This window comes from Prionailurus viverrinus, chromosome C1 (genome assembly GCF_022837055.1).
Source record: "Prionailurus viverrinus isolate Anna chromosome C1, UM_Priviv_1.0, whole genome shotgun sequence".
In the NCBI taxonomy this organism is placed as follows: domain Eukaryota; kingdom Metazoa; phylum Chordata; class Mammalia; order Carnivora; family Felidae; genus Prionailurus; species Prionailurus viverrinus.
Genome location: NC_062568.1, coordinates 173,055,572 through 173,077,950, shown reverse-complemented (window position 1 = coordinate 173,077,950; position 22,379 = coordinate 173,055,572). Strand labels below are relative to the sequence as shown.

Below are 22,379 nucleotides of genomic sequence, written 5' to 3'. Positions count from 1 at the left end.
TACCATCTCATTCAAGCCTTCTCTATTTGAGAATTTAAAATTGCATCTCCTAACTCTCTGCCTCTTTCCTTGCTTAATTTTTCTCTATAGCACTTACCAGTGTTTAATATACTACATAATTTACTATTTATTTTATTGCCTGTTCACCTCTACCCCTCATGAAGTCTCTGTTGAATCCTCAAAGCCTAAAAGAGTATCTAGCACAAAACAGCAAATATTTCTTAAATGAATGGATTTGTGAAATTAATGTATAAATGAATATCAGATGTGAAATCCTTGGGACGTGTAAGATATCATAATGGGTAATAAAATTATTTATGTTAACAAACAGTCTTAGCGGTATTCAGTCTTATACTTCTCACATCCCTGGCACGGAGTCCTGCACACAATAGGCGCCCCAAAAAAGCTTGTTTGAAGTTGATAGCTGGGGGTGTGGGTGGGCAGTTTACGACGAGAAGCACCAGCTGGCCCCGCCCCGGCCCCGCCTGATCCCTCCCCTTCCCGCGGCGGCCCCGCCCCCGCATGGTGAATTCCTTATAGGCGAGTGACGTCAGGCCGTTTGTTGTCATTGGCGGCTCCCAAGATGGCGTCCATCATGGAAGGGCCGCTGAGTAAATGGACTAACGTGATGAAGGGCTGGCAGTACCGTTGGTTTGTGCTGGACTACAATGCAGGGCTGCTTTCCTATTACACGGTGAGACCTCGGGGGGCAAAGCTCCGAGTGCCTCGGCGGTCGCTATCTCTGAGGGGGGACGGGCTTTTTGGTAGCCGGGTAAAGGTTGCTAAACTGGGGGTGCCGCCGTACGAGAGGGTTCCCTGGTGGGGGAAGGTTTTACGTCCAGGATAGCCAATGAGGGTGAAGAAGATGCTGGCGCAGCCAATAAGCTGGCAGTAGCTGTCTGATTTATGGGTTAGGGGCGAGCCGCGTTCCTTTTTTAGGGTCTGGTATTAATCTGTGGTGGGATCCAGCGCAGATATAGATGAGTGAGGGTGATCGTAGCCATGATTTAAAGTGTCAGGTCGCGCAGTCCACGAGGTTCTCCCCACATTGTCATGAACTTGACATTGGCCCCTCCAGGGCCTGTAGACGGCCGCGCCCCTTAGCTTTCTTCCAGGGATTAAAGAGCTCTGCCTTCTCGGAGCAGCGGTCAGACAAGCTTAGCCAGGTCCTAAGGTAACTGGCTCTCCCGCAACCCGAAGCTGAAATCCCTCCTGTCTGCCCAAATTGAGTGTTTCTTTCATGGGATGCACTCTTCTATTCTGTGAGAGGCGAGCCTAACCGACACCTTAACTTTTGAAGCCAAGGACTTCCAACACAGGAGCCTCTTGTTAACGAAGAGAATGGCTAGTGCGGTGTGTCCTGAAAGTTGTACTCTGGGGAGGGCTGAGTTCAGGGCTTCACTGTCGTTAAACGCGGATCAGTGCCCATGGGCAAGTGCACGAATTGCCACGAATCTGTCTATCCCTTCTACACCTACAGCATTAGAAACGGAAGGTGGGTGGTATTAGAGAAATTACTTACAAAGTTACTGTCTTTGAATGGTGTATAGTTAATAATAGCCAATGAAAGGGAGGAAACCACTTAAAAGGACAAAATAGAATCCTTTGAAATATTCAGAAAATAATAAAAGAAAAAATATCATTATAGAGGAAGGGTTAATGTGAGAAGTGGGGACGTTAGTATTTATTTTTCATTTAAAAATATTTATTGAACTCCCACTATATATTAATTATTACTGCTTTGGACTAGGTGTGTGTGCACACACGTGGATATTCACCATTTTTTTTCCCTCTGGAGCTTATATTCTAGTTTAGTGATTCCCTTAATTCATTTTACTCACAGTAACTATGCAAGGTAGGTATTTTACAGTTCTGGAATCTGAGGCTCCAGGCTTTTAAGTTATTTGCTCAAGATCACAAAGCTAGCAGTAAGTGGTGTAATCAGGATTACAAATTTCTTGGCTTTCTGACTATTTTCACTGCACTTCACTTTCACCTCAGGGAGGAGAAAAGTGCAAGCTGTAAGTTACTAAAGGCAAGTCTGCAGAAGTAAAAAAAAAAATATAACTTTCAGCATCCTTTAACTATCAACTTCCTTGCTCTATATACTTTTTTAAAGGGAGAAAAAGACCAAACCTGAATGAGATTTAAACCCATCATTCAAGATTATCTTTAGGGAGCCATGAAAGTGAGGCAACTGAACATTATATACTGAAAATTCTGGGATAATGAAATCCCATGGCTTAGATGCATGTAAAGTAATGTTGGGTTTCAGTAGATGTGATAATCAGAAAATCCCATGGACCTTTCTAGCCTATTCAAGGTAATTTCAATAAGTGGCACTATGGAATTAAGTTAACTCTACAAATCCTATTGTATTGGTCTAAATTCTAGGGCTGTACTGGAGCCCTAGCTAGGGTTCTTAGGAACTCTTAGCCTAGACAGAACCTTCCTTCTTCCTGTTTTTCTTCCTTTAATGTATCCTCTACTGCCTCCCTGCCCTTTTAGTTTTTGAATACCTTGATAGATCCTTGCCTTACTGGCTAAACACACTTTTCTTTTTTTCCATATACTCCCCTGCCTGCCACTTAATTTCTCCCTTCTGAGACCACACTCTATAAAACATCATCATTGCCAGCTGAAGGAGGTATCATATTTCTTACTAATAGATATTTTAGAAGGCTTCCCCCCCCCCCCCTTCTAGTTCTTTGGTGTTAAAACATTTGCTTGTAGAGAAACAGCAGAGAAGTATAAAGTAAAATGATCTTGTGAAAATAAAATGATACCTAATCCCAAATTAGAGGAGGTCCAGCAAAGATGGGAAGAGGATAGGTAATCACTTAAAGACTAAGTAGGAGACACGTTGAATGTTGTCAATGACTTCTATACACTTGGACATTGTTTTTGTACATTAGGATTTGGGAGGATTAGAAGGTACAGTTTAGTGCATGTGGCTGATAACTTGGAGCTGCATCTTCCAGGAAGAGTATCTGAATTAGTTACATAGGCTTTTAAGCAGAGTGATAAATAGCAAGTCACTCTGTTCCTTGTTTCCAGAATCATTTAGGCTCTGGTCCGGCTCTATGGTTGGAGATCTGTTCCAAGGTGGCCATGAAAACCCTGAACTAAAGTAGATTGGCATTGGTTTAGAGTTGTCCTGTACTGAAAATTGATTATTGGGATAATCTCAGTGTTGGGTTAGAGTCACTGGGATTGCCATGGACTGAATAGATTTACCTAAACTTCACCTCAGTCTTAATCTTTTTCCCTGGGCCTGGGTCTAGACCTAGACCTATTGTTCTCTGGGAATGGATGGTCTTTTTACTTTACCTTTCTTTTATTTTCATAATCTGTGAATTTTCTGTTTTTGAAGAAGAACTTCATATAGTGTTGCTCTGTCCAATACAGGAACAGAGAAACTGATTATCTCTTTTAGGAAAGTAGATTTAGGCAGTCCTTTCAGCTCTAGTTCAGTATCTTAATTATTAGAAACAATATAATGTAGTTCATTCCGTAAGCAATTAATAGGGATTGTATTGTATATGATGGAAATACAGAAGGTGAGAGAGTCCTTCTACCTAGAAACTTACAATCCAGCAGCAGACACCTAAACATAATTTCAAAAAAATATGATAAATTTCAAAACAATATGATAAATTCTACAATGGAAATAAGAATAGAGTGCTGTGGGAACATTGCCTAGAAAAGGTGAGGGAGACATTTGAGCTGAGATTTACAGGATAAAGGAAGAAAAGAAGAAGGGCATTTCAGGCAAGGGGAAATATGCACAAAATGGGAAACTTGAGAACATAAAGGTGCATTAAGAAGACACTGAGAATTTCTGAGCAGCTCTAGTGTAAAGATGTGTAAGGGAGATAACAGGAGATTGAGTGCAGAAGGCATTTGGAGCCCTAGATCAGGCCTGGAGATGTAGATCTGTAAAATTATAGCATATAAATTATTATTATGTATTTTTATTGGATGAGATACCCAGAAAGGGCTAAGGTATAAATTTGGGAACACTGAACAGCCAACAATTTATGTGAATCATGATCACAAAAGAAGCTGAGAAAGGAAGAAAAATTGAGGGAGTTATAGATAAGTGAGGAGTTGGAAGGTTAGAAAGTGAAAGTCATGTCTTTTGTGAATTTATCATGTTTATTGAGAACCTACTGTGTGCCAGGCAGTATGCTAGGCAGAGGCGTTAAAATGGTAAATAAAATGGAAATAATCCATGGTTTCATGATACATAGAATCTACTGGGGGATACAGCAAGTAAGAGCTATGATAGGGGACATAGGATGTTTGGGGGCTATGTAGGTAGGTTGCTTGACTCAGTCTTGAAGGGTTAGAAAAGGTTTGCTGTGACCTGAATGAGTAGAGGCTAGCCATGTGAGCAGAGAGAGAGAACTGCTTGAGATGGAATAAATGTTTTTGGAGCAGACAAGAGTAAGGAGTTTGAGAGTTCTAGAGTTTGGTCTGTGAGATGGACAGCAGTGACATGAGCTGGAGAGGGAGGCAGGGGCTAGATAATGAAATGCTTTCTTAGCCTTCATGGTAAACCATGCTAAGGATTTTGAACTTTACCCCCAGGGCAGTGGAAAGTCATTTAAGTGTTGTGAGCACTTTTTATTACAGAAAAACTTTTATTATAGGGGCACCTGGGTGGCTCAGTCGGTTAAGCATCTGGCTTCAGCTCAGGTCATGATCTCACGGTTCATGGATTTGAGCCCCATGTTGTGCTCTGCACTGACAGCTCAGAGCCTGGAGCCTGCTTCAGATTCTGTGTCTCCTTCTCTCTCTGCACCTCACCCTCTTGTGCTCTGTCTCTCTCTGTCTCTCAAAAATAAATGTTAAAAAAAAAATACATAAAAGATGATAGTAAAATGGATTCCTGTCATCCAGCATGTACAGTTATCAACATATGGCCAATTTAGTTTTGTTAATATTTCCACCACCCTTTCTTCCCCATTGGATTATTTTATTTTATTTTATTTAATATTTTAGAGAGAGAGAGAGCCTACGAGTGGGGGAGAGGGGCAGAGGGAGAGAGAGAATCTTAAGCAGGCTTCATGCTCCCACAACCCTGGGGTCATAATCTGAGCTGAAATGAAGAATCAACTGTGCAACCAACTGAGCCACCCCAGGCGCCCCCACCCCCCATTGGATTATTTTAAAGTAGATCCCAGATAGACTGTATGTCATTTCATTTGTGAATATTTTAGATGTACTACTAAAAGTTAAGGTCTCTCTCTTTTAAAAAAATGTTATCACAATAGCATTATTAAAACTGAATAATACTAATGGGGCGCCTGGGTGGCGCAGTCAGTTAAGCATCCGACTTCAGCCAGGTCACGATCTCGAGGTCCGGGAGTTCGAGCCCCGCGTCAGGCTCTGGGCTGATGGCTCAGAGCCTGGAGCCTGTTTCCGATTCTGTGTCTCCCTCTCTCTCTGCCCCTCCCCCGTTCATGCTCTGTCTCTCTCTGTCCCAAAAATAAATAAACGTTGAAAAAAAAATTAAAAAAAAAAAACTGAATAATACTAACATGTGCCTGGGTGGCTCAGTTGGTTAAGCCTTTCTTTCATCTCAGGTCATGACCTCACGGTTTGTGAGTTTGAGCCCTGAGTTGGGCTCTGCACTGACAAGTGTGGAGCCTGCTTGGGATTCTCTCTTTCTCCCTCTCTCTCTGCCCCTCCGCCATTCTCTTTCAAAATAAATAAACATTAAAAAAGCCAAAATAGGGGCGCCTGGGTGGCTCAGTCGGTTAAGCGTCTGACTTGGGCTCAGGTCACGATCTCACAGTTGAGTTCGAGCCCCGCGTCGGGCTCTGTGCTGACAGCTCAGAGCCTGGAGCCTGCTTCACATTCCGTGTCTCCCTCTCTCTCTGCCCCTTCCCTGCTCATGCTGTGTCTCTCTCTGTCTCAAAAATAAATAAACATTAAAAAAATTTTTTTAAAAAAGCCAAAATAATAATTTACTAATATCAGATATCCAGTCATGTTCAATTTCCTTGGTTGTCTCAAGCATCTCTCCCTCACCAGTAGGTTTGAGTCAGGATTCTGAATAAGATCCACACATAAAATTGCCTCTCTCTTTTAGTTTATAGGTCCTCCTTCCCTCTTTTTTTTCTTTGCCACTTATTTGTTGAAGAAACCAGATAATTTATTCTGTAGAGTTTTCTACATTCTGGATTTCACTGGCAATGATCTGTGGTATGTTTAAACATGTTCCTTTGTTGTCTGTATTTCCTGTAATACAGGAACTGTATAAACTGATAATTAGAGCTAGAAGCTTAATCAGATCCATTTTTTTTTTTCTTTTGGGTGAGAATTCTTCATAGGTGGAAGATATTATATCAAGTGGCACATGATGTCTGATTGTCTTTATGATTTTAAAATTGGTCAGTAGGGGGGTGCCTGGGTGGCTCAGTCGGTTAAGCATCTGACTTCTGCCCAGGTCATGATCTCACTGCTCATGAGTTGGAGCCCCACGTTGGACTCTGTGCTGACAGCTCACAGCTTGGAGCCTGCTTCAGATTCTGTCTCCATCTCTCTGCCCCTCCCCAGCTCGTGCTCTGTCTCTTTCTCTTTCTCTCTCAAATATAAATAAACAAAATTGATCAGTAGGTATAGGTGAAATTTGTATTTTTTAAAGAATACTGTCATTACAGAGAAATAATCGGGTCATATTGACAGGACTTAGTGATTGGATGTGAACAAAATTGCAGGAGTTGTCTGATGAAATCCAAGTTTTTGGTTTCACATGGATGAATGATGATAGGGAAGACAAACAGGTTCGGGGAAAGATTGCTTTAGGGCATGTTGAAATTGACGTAAAGATGTCCAATAGTATGGAATTTAGGAAAAAATCTGGGTTACAGATCTATATTAGCTTTATACATGGAGAATTGAGAGAGTGAGTGAGAATAATTAAATAGGATGCTGAGAGACACCATTGGATTAGTTCTCTATTGCTTTGTAACAAATTACCCCAAAACTTAGCAATTTAAACTAACAAATATTATCATAGTTTCTGTGGCCCACTACTTTGGAGTGACTTAGCTGTGTGGCTCTGGCTCAGGGTCTCAAGAAGTTGCAGTCAAGACATTGGCTGGGATTGTAGTCCTGTGAATGGCTTGATGGGAGCTGGAGGATCTGCTTCCAGGATGACTCACTCTCACATCAGTTGGCAGAAGGCCTCAGTCCTTACTGGCTGTTAGAAGGTGGCCTCAGTTCATCACCAGTTAGCCTCTCCAGACTAGACTAGTGTCATCATGACAGGCTTTATGGTTTCACTCAGAGGGAATGATCAAAGTAAAAGCAACAAGGAACTGCAGTGCCTTTTATGTCTTAGTCTGAGAATTCTGCCTTATTTTATTCATTAGAAATGAATCCTACAGTTTAGCTCACACTCATGGGATGGGAATTACAGGCATGGGGAGGGCAATTAGGCTCTACCTTTTGAAACGAGTGTCAAAGAATTTGTGGCCAGATTTAAAAAAAGTTATTTTTTAATGTTTATTTGAGAGAGAGAGAGAGAGAGACAGAGAGAGACAGAGAGAGACAGAATGCAAGTGGGGGGTGGGGGCAGAGAGAGAGGGAGACACAGAATCTGAAGCAGGCTCCAAGCTCTGAGCTGTCAGCGCAGAGCCTGACGCGGAGCTTGAACCCACAAACCGTTAGATCATGACCTGAGCCAAAGTCGGCTGCTTACCCGACTGAACCACCCAGGTGCCCCTGTGGACAGATAATTTTAAGTCACAATCACATTCAAGGGATTGGCAGAGAAAAAAGAACTGTAATAGGAAAGTGACAAGGGACAGCTAGAGATACAAGAAAAATCAGAACACTGGCAAAGTGGGAATCGTGAGTTGGCTTAAATGTGGTTGAGAGGATTGAATAGGTGAAGTCTAAAAATATCCATTGAGGGGCGCCTGGGTGGCGCAGTCGGTTAAGCGTCCCACTTCAGCCAGGTCACGATCTCGCGGTCCGTGAGTTCGAGCCCTGCGTCAGGCTCTGGGCTGATGGCTCGGAGCCTGGAGCCTGTTTCCGATTCTGTCTCCCTCTCTCTCTGCCCCTCCCCCATTCATGCTCTGTCTCTCTCTGTCCCAAAAAAAAAAAAAAAAAAAAAAAAAAAAAAGGGGCGCCTGGGTGGCGCAGTCGGTTGAGCGTCCGACTTCAGCCAGGTCACGATCTTGCGGTCCGTGAGTTCGAGCCCCGCGTCGGGCTCTGGGCTGATGGCTCGGAGCCTGGAGCCTGTTTCCGATTCTGTGTCTCCCTCTCTCTCTGCCCCTCCCCCGTTCATGCTCTGTCTCTCTCTGTCCCAAAAATAAATAAAAACGTTGAAGAAAAAAAAATTAAAAAAAAAAATATCCATTGAATTGATCAATTTGGACATACAGATGCCCTTAGTGAGAGCAGTTTCTGTGGGGTGGTAGTTGTGGAAGGAAGGCCGACTGGAGTGGTTTAAAGAGTAAATAAGGTATAAGAAATAGAAAAAGTGAGTGCACATTACTCAAGATACTTCATTTCGAAAGAGGCAGAGAGGAATATGGAATTGAGGGGGAGGGCTTCTATGATAGGGGTTGGCTTAAATGTTGTGGAGACAGGAATCAAGGTCCATATTAAAAATGAGGGTACAGTGAGGACTTAAGGAGTATAGTAAAGCTTTAAATCAGTGGCCTTGGGACCTGGAAAAAGGAATAGCTAGAGACACATTAACGGTTAATCAGATTGTTTGAGAAACTAGTTGGGATTATAAAATATAATTTGTTTCATCATTACCCCAAAATGTTTAACTCTCTTTCTTGATTTGCATTGTTTTTATAACATTTTGGAGAGAAAGTTAGAAACAATGAATTAGTAAGTTACCAGAGCCACCCAAGGTATTATTTGCAAAAAGAATCATTAGAAAAATCATGTGTTCTTTGCTATTACTTGCTGCCTGGAAGAGACTCATAATGATTTTGCATTTCAGAACCACTGGTAGTTGAAACACATTCAAGTGTTATTCGGCAGTCCTTAGCATTGTTTTGGAGGATGATCAAAATTTTGAAAAGCTTAAGAATATGTGTTTTTCCTGCAAAGATGTAGAAGAGGTAGTGTCAGATTCTCCTAGGAAGATACCAGCACCACTCCCATCAAACAAAAGTGAATTTATACTTTTCTAAATAAACTGTTCTTGACAGTTTTTATTAAGCTTAAATGGTATGTATTAGAAATCCAAAACTAATAAAGTAGCTTTTGAATTGTAAAAGGAACAAGGGGCGCCTGGGTGGCTCAGTGGTTAAATGTCTGACTCTTGGTTTCAGCTCGGGTCATGATCTCACGGTTCATGGGTTCTAGCCCCATGTCAAAGTCTGTACTGACAGTACAGAACCTGCTTGGGATTCTCTCTCTGCCCCTATCCTGCTGGCTCTCTCTCTCTCAAAAGAGATAAACTTAAAACAATAGTAAAATAAATAAAAGGAACAGAACAAAAATTGTATTTAATCTAAATGTCCTGAAAAGAAAACAAAGAAAGCTCATAAAATGGTGTGAAGAAGTATATGGAAATTTTATATCTTTTGCTTTCTTGAATACTCTACTCAGCCTTGATTTTTTTCCCTGTTTTAATACCCTTGAAACTTGCTCATTTAATTCTTTGGGGATTTAATCATTTCACATTTGTTATCATTAGCTAGTCGTATCTAGAGTACATTCTTTATCTGTACAAGTTTGTAAACTCTTCAATGGCGGTACTGAGCATTGTAATCTTCAAGCCTTACACTGTGGCACATTGTTGTTGTAGTGAATGTAATGTCCAGGGCCCTTAAAACTTGGCTTAGAGATGAGATTCAGAAGGCTGTTTTGGAATTGTTTTTTACACAGCCTTGTAAATTTTGCAGATTGTACTAGTAGCAAATATGTACGTTTTCATGCTTTATGTAAAGCCTTGTATCAACAACAGTGGCTTTTGTTTAATTATCTAGAGCCTGTAGAAATGTGTGGATCTTGTGCTTAGTTTGTTCCATCAGACAAGCAGTCAGCTCTTGCTTCTGTTGTAAGCAGTTTTGTTGATGGTAATAATTTGTGGAAGGACAGAAAATAGAGTTGTTCTCAAACATGCCACTCCTGTATGTGGCAATTGTTATGGGGTTAGATTTTCAAATAATTACATAATTCCAATCAAAGGTAGAACAGTACACAAGTGATTTAGATTAATAATTTAATTCCTTTTCTTGCTTATAGAGAAAGGCAAACAAATGGCCAGTCCACTTATTTATTTTCCTTCTCACTTTATCATGAAGGATTCTCTTCATAGACTAGTTCCTTAAAAAAAGGGAATTTACTTTTTTTTTTTTTTTTTTTGCAAAAGTTAAGTTTACAAGGTACATGGAATCATACAAATGGAATTATATTCAAGGGAAGTGTTTTGAGGTATTCATAATTTTTTTAATTTCCCATTCACATGACAATGTTAAGATTATTATGAAAGTTGATTTTGTTTCCTGGAGTTTTGTTCACATTAAGCCTTCATGCTAAGATTGTCTACTCATTTCATTTCTTGCATTTTATTTTAGCATTACTGCTATAGCACAGGTGGGTGGATAAAATATTGGGTGAATATTTGCTTTGTCACTCTGCCAGATGTCTCTACGTTCTCTCAACCCTTCTCTTTCCTCCATTATTCAGAGAAGGTCCCATGCTTCTGAGACAATGGAATACATTTAGTGGGAATACTTTCAACATCGTGTACCCATGTAACTACTTTGTTACTATACCTGCTTTCCTGCCAACCCTTGCCTGCATCTGTCCCCATCTGAGTGGAAGAGGTAATCCTTGGGTGTTCTGATTTCAATCTGCTCACAAATTTTCATAGGACCTCAGTCTGTAGATTTTCTCCTTCATCTGCTTTTTCTCTACTCCCTTTCTCTCATGTAACTTCAACTTCCTTTTTATGTATGGACTTTTGTGATTTCTCTTTTTTCTTTTTCTAAGTTTATTTATTTTTTAATTTACTTTTTTTTTTTTTTTTTTAGTGTTTATTCATTTTTTGAGAGAGTGAGAGTGGGGAGGGGCAGATAGAGAGGGAGACACTGAATCCAAAGCAGGCTCCAGGCTCTGTGCTGACAGCTCAGAGCCCAATGTAGGGCCCAAACCCACCAACAGGGAGATCATGACCTGAGCCAAAGTCGGGTGCTTAACTGATTGAGCTTCCCAGGCGCTCCAGTTTATTTATTTATTTGAGAGAGAGTGAGTACTAGCAGAGGGAGAGGGAGAGAGAGAGAGAGAGAGAGAGAGAGAGAGAGAATCCCAAGCAGTCTCTGTGCTGTCAATACAGTGCTTGTGTATTGAGATTGAGTGGCCTCAGTCTCATGTATCATGAGATTATGCATGACCTGAGCCAAAATCAAGAGTCAGACACGTAAGCCACTGAAGCCACCCAGGGCTGCTTTTGTGGTTTATTTTTAAGAATATTTATTTTGCAATACGACAATTAAACATCTTTGTTGTTGGGGCGCCTGGGTGGCTCAGTGGGTTAAGCATTCGACTTCGGCTCAGGTCATGATCTCAAGGTGCGAGTTCAAGCCCTGTCTGTATCTGGCTCTGTGCTGACAGCTCAGAGCCTGGATCCTGCTTCAGATTCTGTGTCTCCCTCTTTCTCTGTCCCTCCCCCATGCATTCTCTCGCATGTGCTCTCTCTCTCTCAAAAATAAATGTTAAAAACATAAAAAAATCTGTGTTGTAACAATTTCATGTGGAAATTTTGAGTAAATCTTTGGGTTGCCTGCTGTGTGTGGTTGTGTGTGTGTGTGTGTGTAACAGTTTTACTGGGGTAGTAACTCACATACCATCTATTTGAAGGATACAGGTAAATGGTTTTTAATATATTCATAGAATTGTGTAACCATTTCCACAGTCAATTTTAGAAAATTTTCATCACTCCCCAAATAAACACTGTTTCCATTATATTCGTACCAGTATTTCACCCCAGCATAGGCAACCACTAATCTACTTTTGGTCTCTATAGATTTGCCTATTTTGTACATTTCCTTTACTAGAATCCTATTATAAAACTATTCCTTAAATAATTCTAACATGGCTTCTTTCATTTAGTTTTCAAGATTCATCTATATTATAGCACATATGAGTACTTTTTACTGCTGAATAGTCTGTTGTATGAGTATTACACAATTGTATTTATCCATTTATCAGTTAATAGATATTTGAGTTGTTTCCACTTTTTTTGGCTACTGTGATTAATGCTGCTATGAACATTTGTATACATAAGTTTTGGTGTGGACATATGTTTTCATTTCTCTTAGATATGTAAGAGTGGAATTGCTAGGCCATATGATGACTCTATGTTTAACCTTATGAGGAATTGCCAGTCTGTTTTTTAAAGCAGCGACACCATTTTACATTCCCACCAGAGGTATAAGGGTTCCAATTTCTCTATATCCTTGCCAATATTGTCATTATCTGTCATTTTGGTTATAGCCATCCTTAGTGAGTGTAAAGTAGTATATTATTAAGGTTTTCATTTGTGTTTCTCTGATGGCTATTGATGTTGAACATATTTTCATATGCTTATTGACCATTTGTATATCTTTTTTTTTTTTTAATTTTTTTTTTTTCAACGTTTATTTATTTTTGGGACAGAGAGAGACAGAGCATGAACGGGGGAGGGGCAAAGAGAGAGGGAGACACAGAATCGGAAACAGGCTCCAGGCTCCAAGCCATCAGCCCAGAGCCCGACGCGGGGCTCGAACCCACGGACCGCAAGATCGCGACCTGGCTGAAGTCGGATGCCTAACCAACTGCGCCACCCAGGCGCCCCTTGTATATCTTTTCCAGAGGAATATCTATTCAGATCCTTTGCTAATTTTTAGATTGTGTTACTTGTCTTTTTTATTAAGTTGTAAGACTTTTTTTTTAATGTATTCTAGATACAAGTCCCTTATTACATACATGATTTACAAGTATTTTCTCCTTTTTTTTTCTTGATGGCATTCTCTGAAGCACAAAATTTTTAAATTTGATTATGTCTAATTTAACTTTAACTTTTGTTGCTTGTGCTTTTGGTGACAAGAAACCATTGCTTAGAGGTGCCTGGCTTGCTCCGTTGGTAGAGCACAACTCTCAATCTCAGGGTTGAGTTCAAGCCCCACGTTGGGTGCGGAGCCTACCTAAAAAAAACCCAAAAAAACCAAACCCGTTGCTTAATCTAAGGTCACAAAGGTTTATACCTGTGTTCTTCTAAGAGTTTTATAGTTTAAGCTCTTATGTTTAGGTCTTTGATTCATTTTGAATTAATTTTTGTATATGGTGTCAGCTAAGGGTCATATTCTTTTTCTTAGATTTTATATTCTTTTTAATTTCTTTATTCTTTTGTGTATGGATATCCAGTTATAATAACACCAATTATTGAAAAGACTTTTTTTTTCTTGTCACTGTGTTGAAAATCAATTGACCATAAGCATGCAGTTTTATTTCTGAACTCACAGTTCTACTCCATCTATCTTTATGTCTGTCCTTATATCAGTGTCACACTGTTTCAATTATTATAGCTTTGGTTTTTTTTTAATTTTTAAAAAGTTTACTTATTTTTTTTGAGAGAGAGGGTATGCACCCATGAATGGAGGAGGGGCAGAGAGAGAGGAAGAGAGAGCGAATCCCAAGTAGGCTCCACACTGTCAGCATGGAGACCGACTCAGGGCTTGAACCCACAAACTGTGAGATCATGATCTGAGTTGAAATCAAGAGTTGGATACTTAGTTAACTGAACCACCCAGGTGACTCTCAATTGTTATTTATAGCTTTGTAATAAGTTTTGAAATTGGGAAGTATGACTTTCAGCTTTTTTTTTTTAAAGATTGTTTTGTCTGTTTGGGGTTCTTGAAACTTCCATCTGAACTTTAGGACCAACTGACTTTTTTATTAACAAATTGACACGGTCATATTTCTCTCAAGTAGAAAAATGTCTCTTCTAATGCTGTGTCTCCCTGGAAATACATCCTAACCTCTCAAACCTGTGGAAAGTTTCTATGTTGTATCTCTTTATCCATCTTATATTTACTCTGCAGCGGTCTTTACCTCCAGATTTTACTGAAAATCCTAGCAAAGGTCTCCAGTGATAGCTTTGTTGCTAAACCCAATAGGTACTTCTTCACACTTAATTTTTTTTTAATTGTCAAGAAATTTTTAATATAATTCATTAACAAATGAAAAATTATAAATCACATGATTTTATTATATGATAACATTGACATTTTTTATATAAAATTTATTGTCAAATTGGTTTCCACACAACACCCATTGCTCATCCTAACAGGTGCCCTCTTCAATGCCCATCACCCACTTTCCCTTCCCTCCCACGCCCATCAACCTTCAGTTTGTTCTCAGTATTTAAAAGTCTCTTATGGTTTTTTACCTCCTTCCCTCTCTGTAACTTTTTTTCCCCCCCTTCCTCCCCCTGGTCTTCTGTTGAGTTTCTTAGGATCCACATATGAATGAAAACATATGGTATCTGTCTTTCTCTGCCTAACTTATTTCACCTAGCATAACACTCTCCAGTTCCATCCACATTGCTACAATTGGCCAGGTTTCACTCTTTTTCATTGCCAAGTAGTATTCCATTGTGTATATAAACCACAATTTCTTAAAATTTTTTTTTTTTCAACGTTTATTTTTATTTTTGGGACAGAGAGAGACAGAGCATGAACGGGGGAGGGGCAGAGAGAGAGGGAGACACAGAATCGGAAACAGGCTCCAGGCTCTGAGCCATCAGCCCAGAGCCCGACGCGGGGCTCGAACTCACGGACCGCGAGATCGTGACCTGGCTGAAGTCAGACACTTAACCGACTGCGCCACCCAGGCGCCCCAAAACCACAATTTCTTTATCCATTCATCAGTTGATGAACATTTAGGCTCTTTCCATTATTTGGCTATTGTTGAGAGTGCTGCTATAAACATTGGGGTACAAGTGCCCCTATGCATTGGTACTCCTGTATCCCTTGGGTAAATTCCTAGCAGTGCTATTGCTGGGTCATAGGGTAGGTCTATTTATAATTTTTTGAGGAACCTCCACACTGTTTTCCAGAGTGGCTGCACCAGTTTGCATTCCCACCAACAGCGCAAGAGAGTTCCCATTTCTCCACATCCTCTCCAGCATCTATAGTCTCCTGATTTATTCATTTTAGCCACTCTGACTGGAGTGAGGTGGTATCTCAGTGTGGTTGTGATTTGTATTTCCCTGATGAGGAGTGACGTTGAGCATGTTTTCATGTATCTGTTGGCCATCCAGATGTCTTCTTTAGAGAAGTGTCTATTCATGTCTTCTGCCCATTTCTTCACTGGATTATTTGTTTTTTGGGTGTGGAGTCTGGTGAGTTCTTTATAGATTTTGGATACTAGCCCTTTATCCAGTATGTCATTTGCAAATATCTTTTCCCATTCCATTGGTTGCCTTTTACTTTTGTTGATTGTTTCCTTTGCAGTGCAGAAGCTTTTTATCTTGATGAGGTCCCAATAGTTCATTTTTGCTTTTAATTTCCTTGCCTTTGGGGATGTATCAAGTAAGAAATTGCTGTGGCTGAGGTCAGAGAGGTTTTTTCCTGCTTTCTCCTCTAGGGTTTTGATGGTTTCCTGTCTCACATGCAGGTCCTTCTTCCATTTTGAGTTTATCTTTGCGAATGGTGTAGGAAAGTGGTCTAGTTTCATCCTTCTGCATGTTGCTATCCAGTTCTCCCAACACCATTTGTTAAAGAGACTGTCTTTTTCCCATTGGATATTCTTTCCTGCTTTGTCAAAGATGAGTTGGCCATACTTTTGTGGGTCCAATTCTGGGGTCTCTATTCTCTTCCATTGGTCTATGTGTCTGTTTTTGTGCCAATACCATGCTGTCTTGATGATTACAGCTTTGTAGTAGAGGCTAAAGTCTGGAATTGTGATGCCTCCCGCTTTGGTTTTCTTCTTCAATATTACTTTAGCTATTCGGGGTTTTTTGTGGTTCTATACAAATTTCAGGATTGCTTGTTCTAGCTTCGAGAAGAATGCTGGTGCAATTTTGATTGGGATTGCATTGAATGTGTAGATAGCTTTGAGTAGTATTGACACTTTAACAGTATCTTCCAGTCCACAAGCACAGAATGTTTTTCCATTTCTTTGTATCTTCGTCAGTTTCTTTCATAAGCTTTCTATAGTTTTCAGCATACAGATCTTTTACATCTTTGGTCAGGTTTATTCCTAGGTATTTTATGATTCTTGATGCAATTGTGAATGGGATCAGTTTATTTGTCTTTCTGTTGCTTCATTATTAGCGTATAAGAATGCAACTGATTTCTGTACATTAATTTTGTATCCTGCGACTTTGCTGAATTCATGTATCAGTTCAAGTAGACTTTTGGTGGAGTCTGTCGGGTTTTCCATGTATAGTATCATGTCATCTGCAAAAAGTGAAAGCTTGACTTCATCTTTGCCAATTTTGATGTCTTTGATTTCCTTTTGTTGTCTGATTGCTGATGCTAGAACTTCCAGCACTATGTTAAACAACAGCAGTGAGAGTGGACATCCCTGTCATGTTCCTGATCTCAGGGGGAAAGCTCTCAGTTTTTCCCCATTGAAGATGATATTAGCTGTGGGCTTTTCATAAATGGCTTTTATGATGTTTAAGTATGTTCCTTCTATCCCGACTTTCTCGAGGGTTTTTATTAAGAAAGGATGCTGAATATTGTCAGATGCTTTTTCTGCATCGATTGACAGGATCATATGGTTCTTACCTTTTCTTTTATTAATGTGATGTATCACATTGATTGATTTGTGAATGTTGAACCAGCCCTGAAGCCCCAGAATGAGTCCCACTTGATCATGGTGAATAATTCTTTTTATATGCTGTTGAATTCGATTTGCTAGTATCTTGTTGAGAATTTTTGCATCCATATTCATCAGGGATATTGACTTGTATTTCTCTTTTTTTTTTTTTTTTTTTTTTTTTGCTGGGTCTCTGTCTGGTTTAGGAATCAAAGTAATTCTGGCTTCATAGAATGAGTCTGGAAGTTTTCCTTCCCTTTCTATTTTTTGGAACAGCTTGAGAAGGATAGGTATTATCTCTGCTTTAAATGTCTGGTAGAATTCCCCAGGGAAGCCATCTGGTCCTGGACTCTTATTTGTTGGGAGATTTTTGATAATTGATTCAATTTCTTCGCTGGTTATGGGTCTGTTCAAGTTTTCTATTTCTTCCTGTTTGAGTTTTGGAAGTGTGTGGGTGCTTAGGAATTTGTCCATTTCTTCCAGGTTGTCCAGTTTGGTGGCATATAATTTTTCATAGTATTCCCTGATAATTGCTTGTATTTCTGAGGGATTGGTTGTAATAATTCCATTTTCATTTGTGATTTTATCTATTTGGATCATCTCCCTTTTCTTTTTGAGAAGCCTGGCTAGAGGTTTATCAGTTTTGTTTATTTTTTCAAAAAACGAACTCTTGGTTTTGTTGATCTGCTCTACAGTTTTTTTTAGATTCTATATCGTTTATTTCTGCTCTGATCTTTATTATTTCTCTTCTTCTGCTGGGTTTAGGCTGCCTTTGCTGTTCTGCTTCTATTTCCTTTAGGTGTGCTGTTAGATTTTGTATTTGGGATTTTTCTTGTTTCTTGAGATAGGCCTGGATTGCAATGTATTTTCCTCTCAGGACTGCCTTCACTGCATCCCAAAGTGTTTGGATTATTGTATTTTCATTTGCATTTGTCTCCATATATTTTTTAATTTCTTCTCTAATTGCCTGGTTGACCCATTCATTCTTTAGTAGAGTGTTCTTTAACCTCCATGCTTTTGGAGGTTTTCCAGACTTTTTCCTGTGGTTGATTTCAAGTTTCATAGTGTTGTGGTCCGAAAGTGTGCATGGTATGATCTCAGTTCTTTTATACTTATTAGGGGCTGTTTTGTGGCCAATATGTGATCTATCTTGGAGAATGTTCCATGTGCACTCGAGAAGAAAGTATATTCTGTTGCTTTGGGACGCAGAGTTCTAAATATATCTGTCAAGTCCATCTGATCCAATATATCATTCAGGGCCCTTGTTTCTTTGTTTATTCTCTGTCTAAATGTTCTATCCATTGCGGTAAGTGGAGTATTAAAGTCCCCTGCAATTACCACATTCTTATCAATAAGGTTGCTTACATTTGTGATTAATTGTTTTATATATTTGGGAGCTTCTGAATTCGGTGCATAGACATTTATAATTGTTAGCTCTTCCTGATGGATAGACCCTATAATTATTATATAATGCCCTTCTTCATCTCATGTTACAGCCTTTAATGTAAAGTTTGTCTGATATAAGTATGGCTACTCCAGCTTTCTTTTGACTTCCAGTAACATGGTAGATACTTCACTGTCCCCTCACTTTCAATCTGAAGGTGTCCTCCTCAGGTCTAAAATGAGTCTCTTGTAGACAGTAAATAGATGGGTCTTGTTTTTTTATCCATTCTGATACCCTTGTCTTTCGGTTGAGCATTTAGTCCATTTACATTCAGTGCTATTATGGAAAGATGTGTGTTTAGAGTCATTGTGATATCTGTAGGTTTCATGCTTGTAGTGGTGTCTCTGGTACTTTGTGGTCCTTGCAAAATTTCACTCAGAGTCCCCCTTAGGATCTCTTGTAGGGCTGGTTTAGGGGTGATGAATTCCTTCAGTTTTTGTTTGTTTGGGAAAACCTTTATCTCCCCTTCTATTCTGAATGACAGACTTGCTGGGTAAAGGATTCTTGGCTGCATATTTTTTTTTGTTCATCACATGAAGATTTCCTGCCATTCCTTTCTGGTCTGCCAAGTTTCAGTAGATAGGTCTGCTGCTACCCTTATGTGTCTACCTTTGTATGTTAAGGCTCATTTATCCCTAGCTGCTTTCAGAATTCTCTCTTTATCCTTGTATTTTGCCAGTTTCACTATGATATGTCGTGTTGAAGATTGATTCAAGTTACGTCTGAAGGGAGTTCTCTGTGCTTCTTGGATTTCAAAGCCTGTTTCCTTCCCCAGATCAGGGAAGTTCTCAGCTATGATTTGTTCAAGTACAGCTTCAGCCCCTTTCTCTCTCTCTCCTTCTTCTGGAATTCCTGTGATACAGATATTGTTCCGTTTGATTGCATCACTTAGTTCTCTAATTCTCCCCTTGTACTCCTGGATTTTTTTATTTCTTTCTCTCAGCTTCCTCTTTTTCCATAACTTTATCCTCTTATTCACCTATTCTCTCCTCTGCCTCTTCAATCCGTGGTATAGCTGCCTCCGTTTTATTTTGCACCTCATTTATAGCATTTTTTAATTCATCATGACTAGTTTTTAGTCCCTTGATCTCTGTAGCAATAGATTCTCTGCTGTCCTCTATGCTTTTTTCAAGACCAGTGATTAATTTTATGACTATTATTCTAAATTCTTGTTCTGTTATATTGCCTAAATTGGTTTTGATCAATTTGTTAGCTGTTGCTACTTCCTGGAATACCTTTTGAGGAGAATTCTTCCGGTTCATCATTTTGGCTAGTTTTCTGTCCCTTATCTGTTTTAAAAGCTTGTTGTCTGCTCTGTACCTGTGAGCATTGCTATATTAAAGGAGGGTCATACATTGTCCAGAGCCTGGCCCTTCAGGAGGTGTTTTTTCGGGGTTGTTACTTGCTCTCTGTTGTTGTGACTTTGGTTATTTTATTACCCTACTCATAGTAATATTTCGGACCCTCCACCAGATGTGCTTTGATTTGTTCCTTGGAGTAGCCCTGTAAAGGAAAACAAATAGACAAACAGGAGACAAAAACATACAAACATACAAGCCAATAACACCAACAAATAAACAAAAACCTAAAGACTAAAAACAAAAACCCAAAAACACAGACTACAAGTAAAGAAGAGGGTGGAGGCGGTGCTGATGGAAGAGCACATACAAAGAGAGAAATGACGTTGGGGGAGGGGGGGGGAGAAAAAATAAACATTGATTAGGCAGAGACTAAATGGCTCAATCCAGAGAGAGAGAAAGGAAAATAAAGAAGGAGGCTGGGAAAACTAAACGAAGATATAGTTACCCAGACGAGAAACTATATGGCTTATTTCAGAGAGAGAGAAAGGAGTGTAAAGAAGGAGGTGTAGAACATTTATCAAGACAATGGATTAAATATGTTTGTTTAGATAGACCAATAACCAGAGTAACCAGCCTAGGAGAGGGAAGAGATAAGGGGGAGAAAAGGGGGGGGGGGGCAGAGTATATCTAAATATCCAGAATTGACCTAGAGTTAATCCAGGCAATGCTGTATCACTTGTCGGTAGTAGATGTCTGCAGGGTCTGTGCTGCTCGCGTGGATATGCAGTTACCCAGTGCAGAGGGGCCTGGTTTGGCTTTATCTGGACCCACCTCCACTGTGGGCCCCTGGAGTGATCCCTGAGGCCCCACCTTGGTGGTGGTGGGGAAATGGTGATCCCCCAGTCTCTTCTCCACGGAGAGCCGTACTGGTGGACTCAGTTTGAGTCGTCCTCACTGTGCCGTGGGTGCAGACAGGGCGGTCCTTCTTGCTCCAACTCCCCTGACCCTGTGCTTGGCTAGGATTCAAAGTCCCGCTCCGTGCACTCCGGCACTGGGGAAGCGCCTCCCTGTGCGGCCTGATATGTGGTCCCGGCTGGCTTTGTCTGTGCCTCCGCACTTCAGGGAGGACAGCCTTCTCCTACTTCAGCCTGAAAGCCACTGCCCTCCCCCACCGGAGCCCCAGGGATGGTGGACGCAGGCAGGCTTTGTCTTCTCCCACAGCACTCCAGAGAGATGGCTGCCTTTTTGTCCTGCAGACTGTGCCCTCTGCCCAGCCACTGCGGGCCAGGGGGGTGGGGGGGGGTGGGGGGGGGTGGGGGGGGTGGGGGGGGGTGGGGGGGGGTGGGGGGGGTGGCGGATGCAGGCAGGGTCTGTACTATCGCTCAGCCCTCCAGGGAGGGAACCACTTTCTCCAACTGCAGACTGAGCCTCTGACCTACCACCACACCCAGGGCTGGCTCCCCTCCTCCCCAAGTGCGCAAACAGGGAGCCAGCCCCAGTCCGAAGAAAGCCCCACAGTTAAAGATTGGATCCCTCTCAGTCTCAGTCTGAGAGGTCTTTCTCCTGTCTAGGTATGGTCCTGCACTTTCCTGCATTCCCCTAGCCGTTCTTTCTCTTCCCTTTGTCTCTCTGCAGAAGGGGGGGGGTCCCTCCCCCTGTGCCCACGCAGCCTTTTTTTGGTTTTAATCTCCCTCAGTTCACAGTTACCCACCTATCTTTTTTTCCAGCTTTCCCATTTTCTTCCTAGTAGATTCGGTCTCTTTTCCTCCCAGGCTCTGGTGTTCAAAGTCCTTTGGCTTCTACACCTCCTTGAGAGACATGGGAAGTATGGATTCTGCCTACTTCTCCCTTCGCACTTAATTTTAATAGCACTGTCTCTGCAGAGTTTGGCAACATAATTTCTTTCTTTCTTTTTCTTTTTTCGAGAGAGAGATAGTGCGAGCCACGAGCCACGGAGGGGCAGAGAGAGAGAGCGGAGGGGCAGAGAGAGAGAGAGGGAGACACAGAATCTGAAACAGGCTCCAGGCTCAGAGCTTTCAGCACAGAGCCGGATATGGGGCTCGAACTCCTGAACTGTGAGATCATGACCTGAGCTGAAGTCGGACGCTTAAGCGACTGAGCCACGCAGGTGCCCCTAATTCCTCTTTTTTTTTTTTAAAACTTTAAAACAACAGTTTTATTATTCTAAAAATAAGAGATGACACTTTAATTTAAAAAAAAAATTGAAACAGTATGGAAAAGTATATACAATAGAAGGTAGAAAAGTTCCATCTGAAATTCCTCTGTGTTTTGAAGAGTAACTTTTCCTAAAAACAGTTCATGCTTAAGTATACCTGTATGTATATTTTACATAATTAGATCATTTTATACATGATATTCTACAACTTACATTTTAGTAAAATTTTTGTATATAGTTTAGTATTGCATTTCTTCAAGTAGCAAAATGAACAAAGGATGTAATTTTTCCTTCATTTTTACTTACTTACTGAGATAATGAGATGTCATTTATCTGACTTTGGGAGATTAAGAGTCCTATGCTGTTTGATGCTGAAGGGAAGGTATAATAATCTGCATTATCTCCCATGGTTTTGCTCAGTTGGGTAATAATCAGCTTACTTAGTTAAGGCAGTTTATGAAGACCCACCAACAAGTAAGACTCTACTTCTTAATGAGGAAGTGCCATTTTATTTATTAAAAAAAAATTTTTTTACATTTATTTATTTTTGAGAGACAGAGTGAGACAGAGCACAAGCGGGGGAGGGGCAGAGGGAGGAGACACAGAATCTGCAGGCTCCAGGCTCTGAGCAAGTGTTCAGCACAGAGCCTGATGCGGGGCTCGA

The 22,379-nt window shown here is 40.6% G+C and overlaps 1 protein-coding gene across 3 annotated transcripts in view; it reads left to right on the top strand.

The window, feature by feature from the left end:
• The first annotated feature begins 555 nt into the window (after positions 1-555).
• Positions 556-22,379, top strand: part of OSBPL9 (oxysterol binding protein like 9) — a 186,576-nt gene continuing 164,752 nt past the window's right edge. For 2 of the 3 annotated variants that reach the window (XM_047872192.1, XM_047872191.1), the window contains exon 1: positions 556-694. In XM_047872192.1, the coding sequence (XP_047728148.1) occupies positions 584-694 (111 nt within the window). In that variant the 5' untranslated portion in view covers positions 556-583. The remainder of the gene's footprint in view (positions 695-22,379) is intronic. The other variant, XM_047872193.1, reaches the window with a different exon arrangement.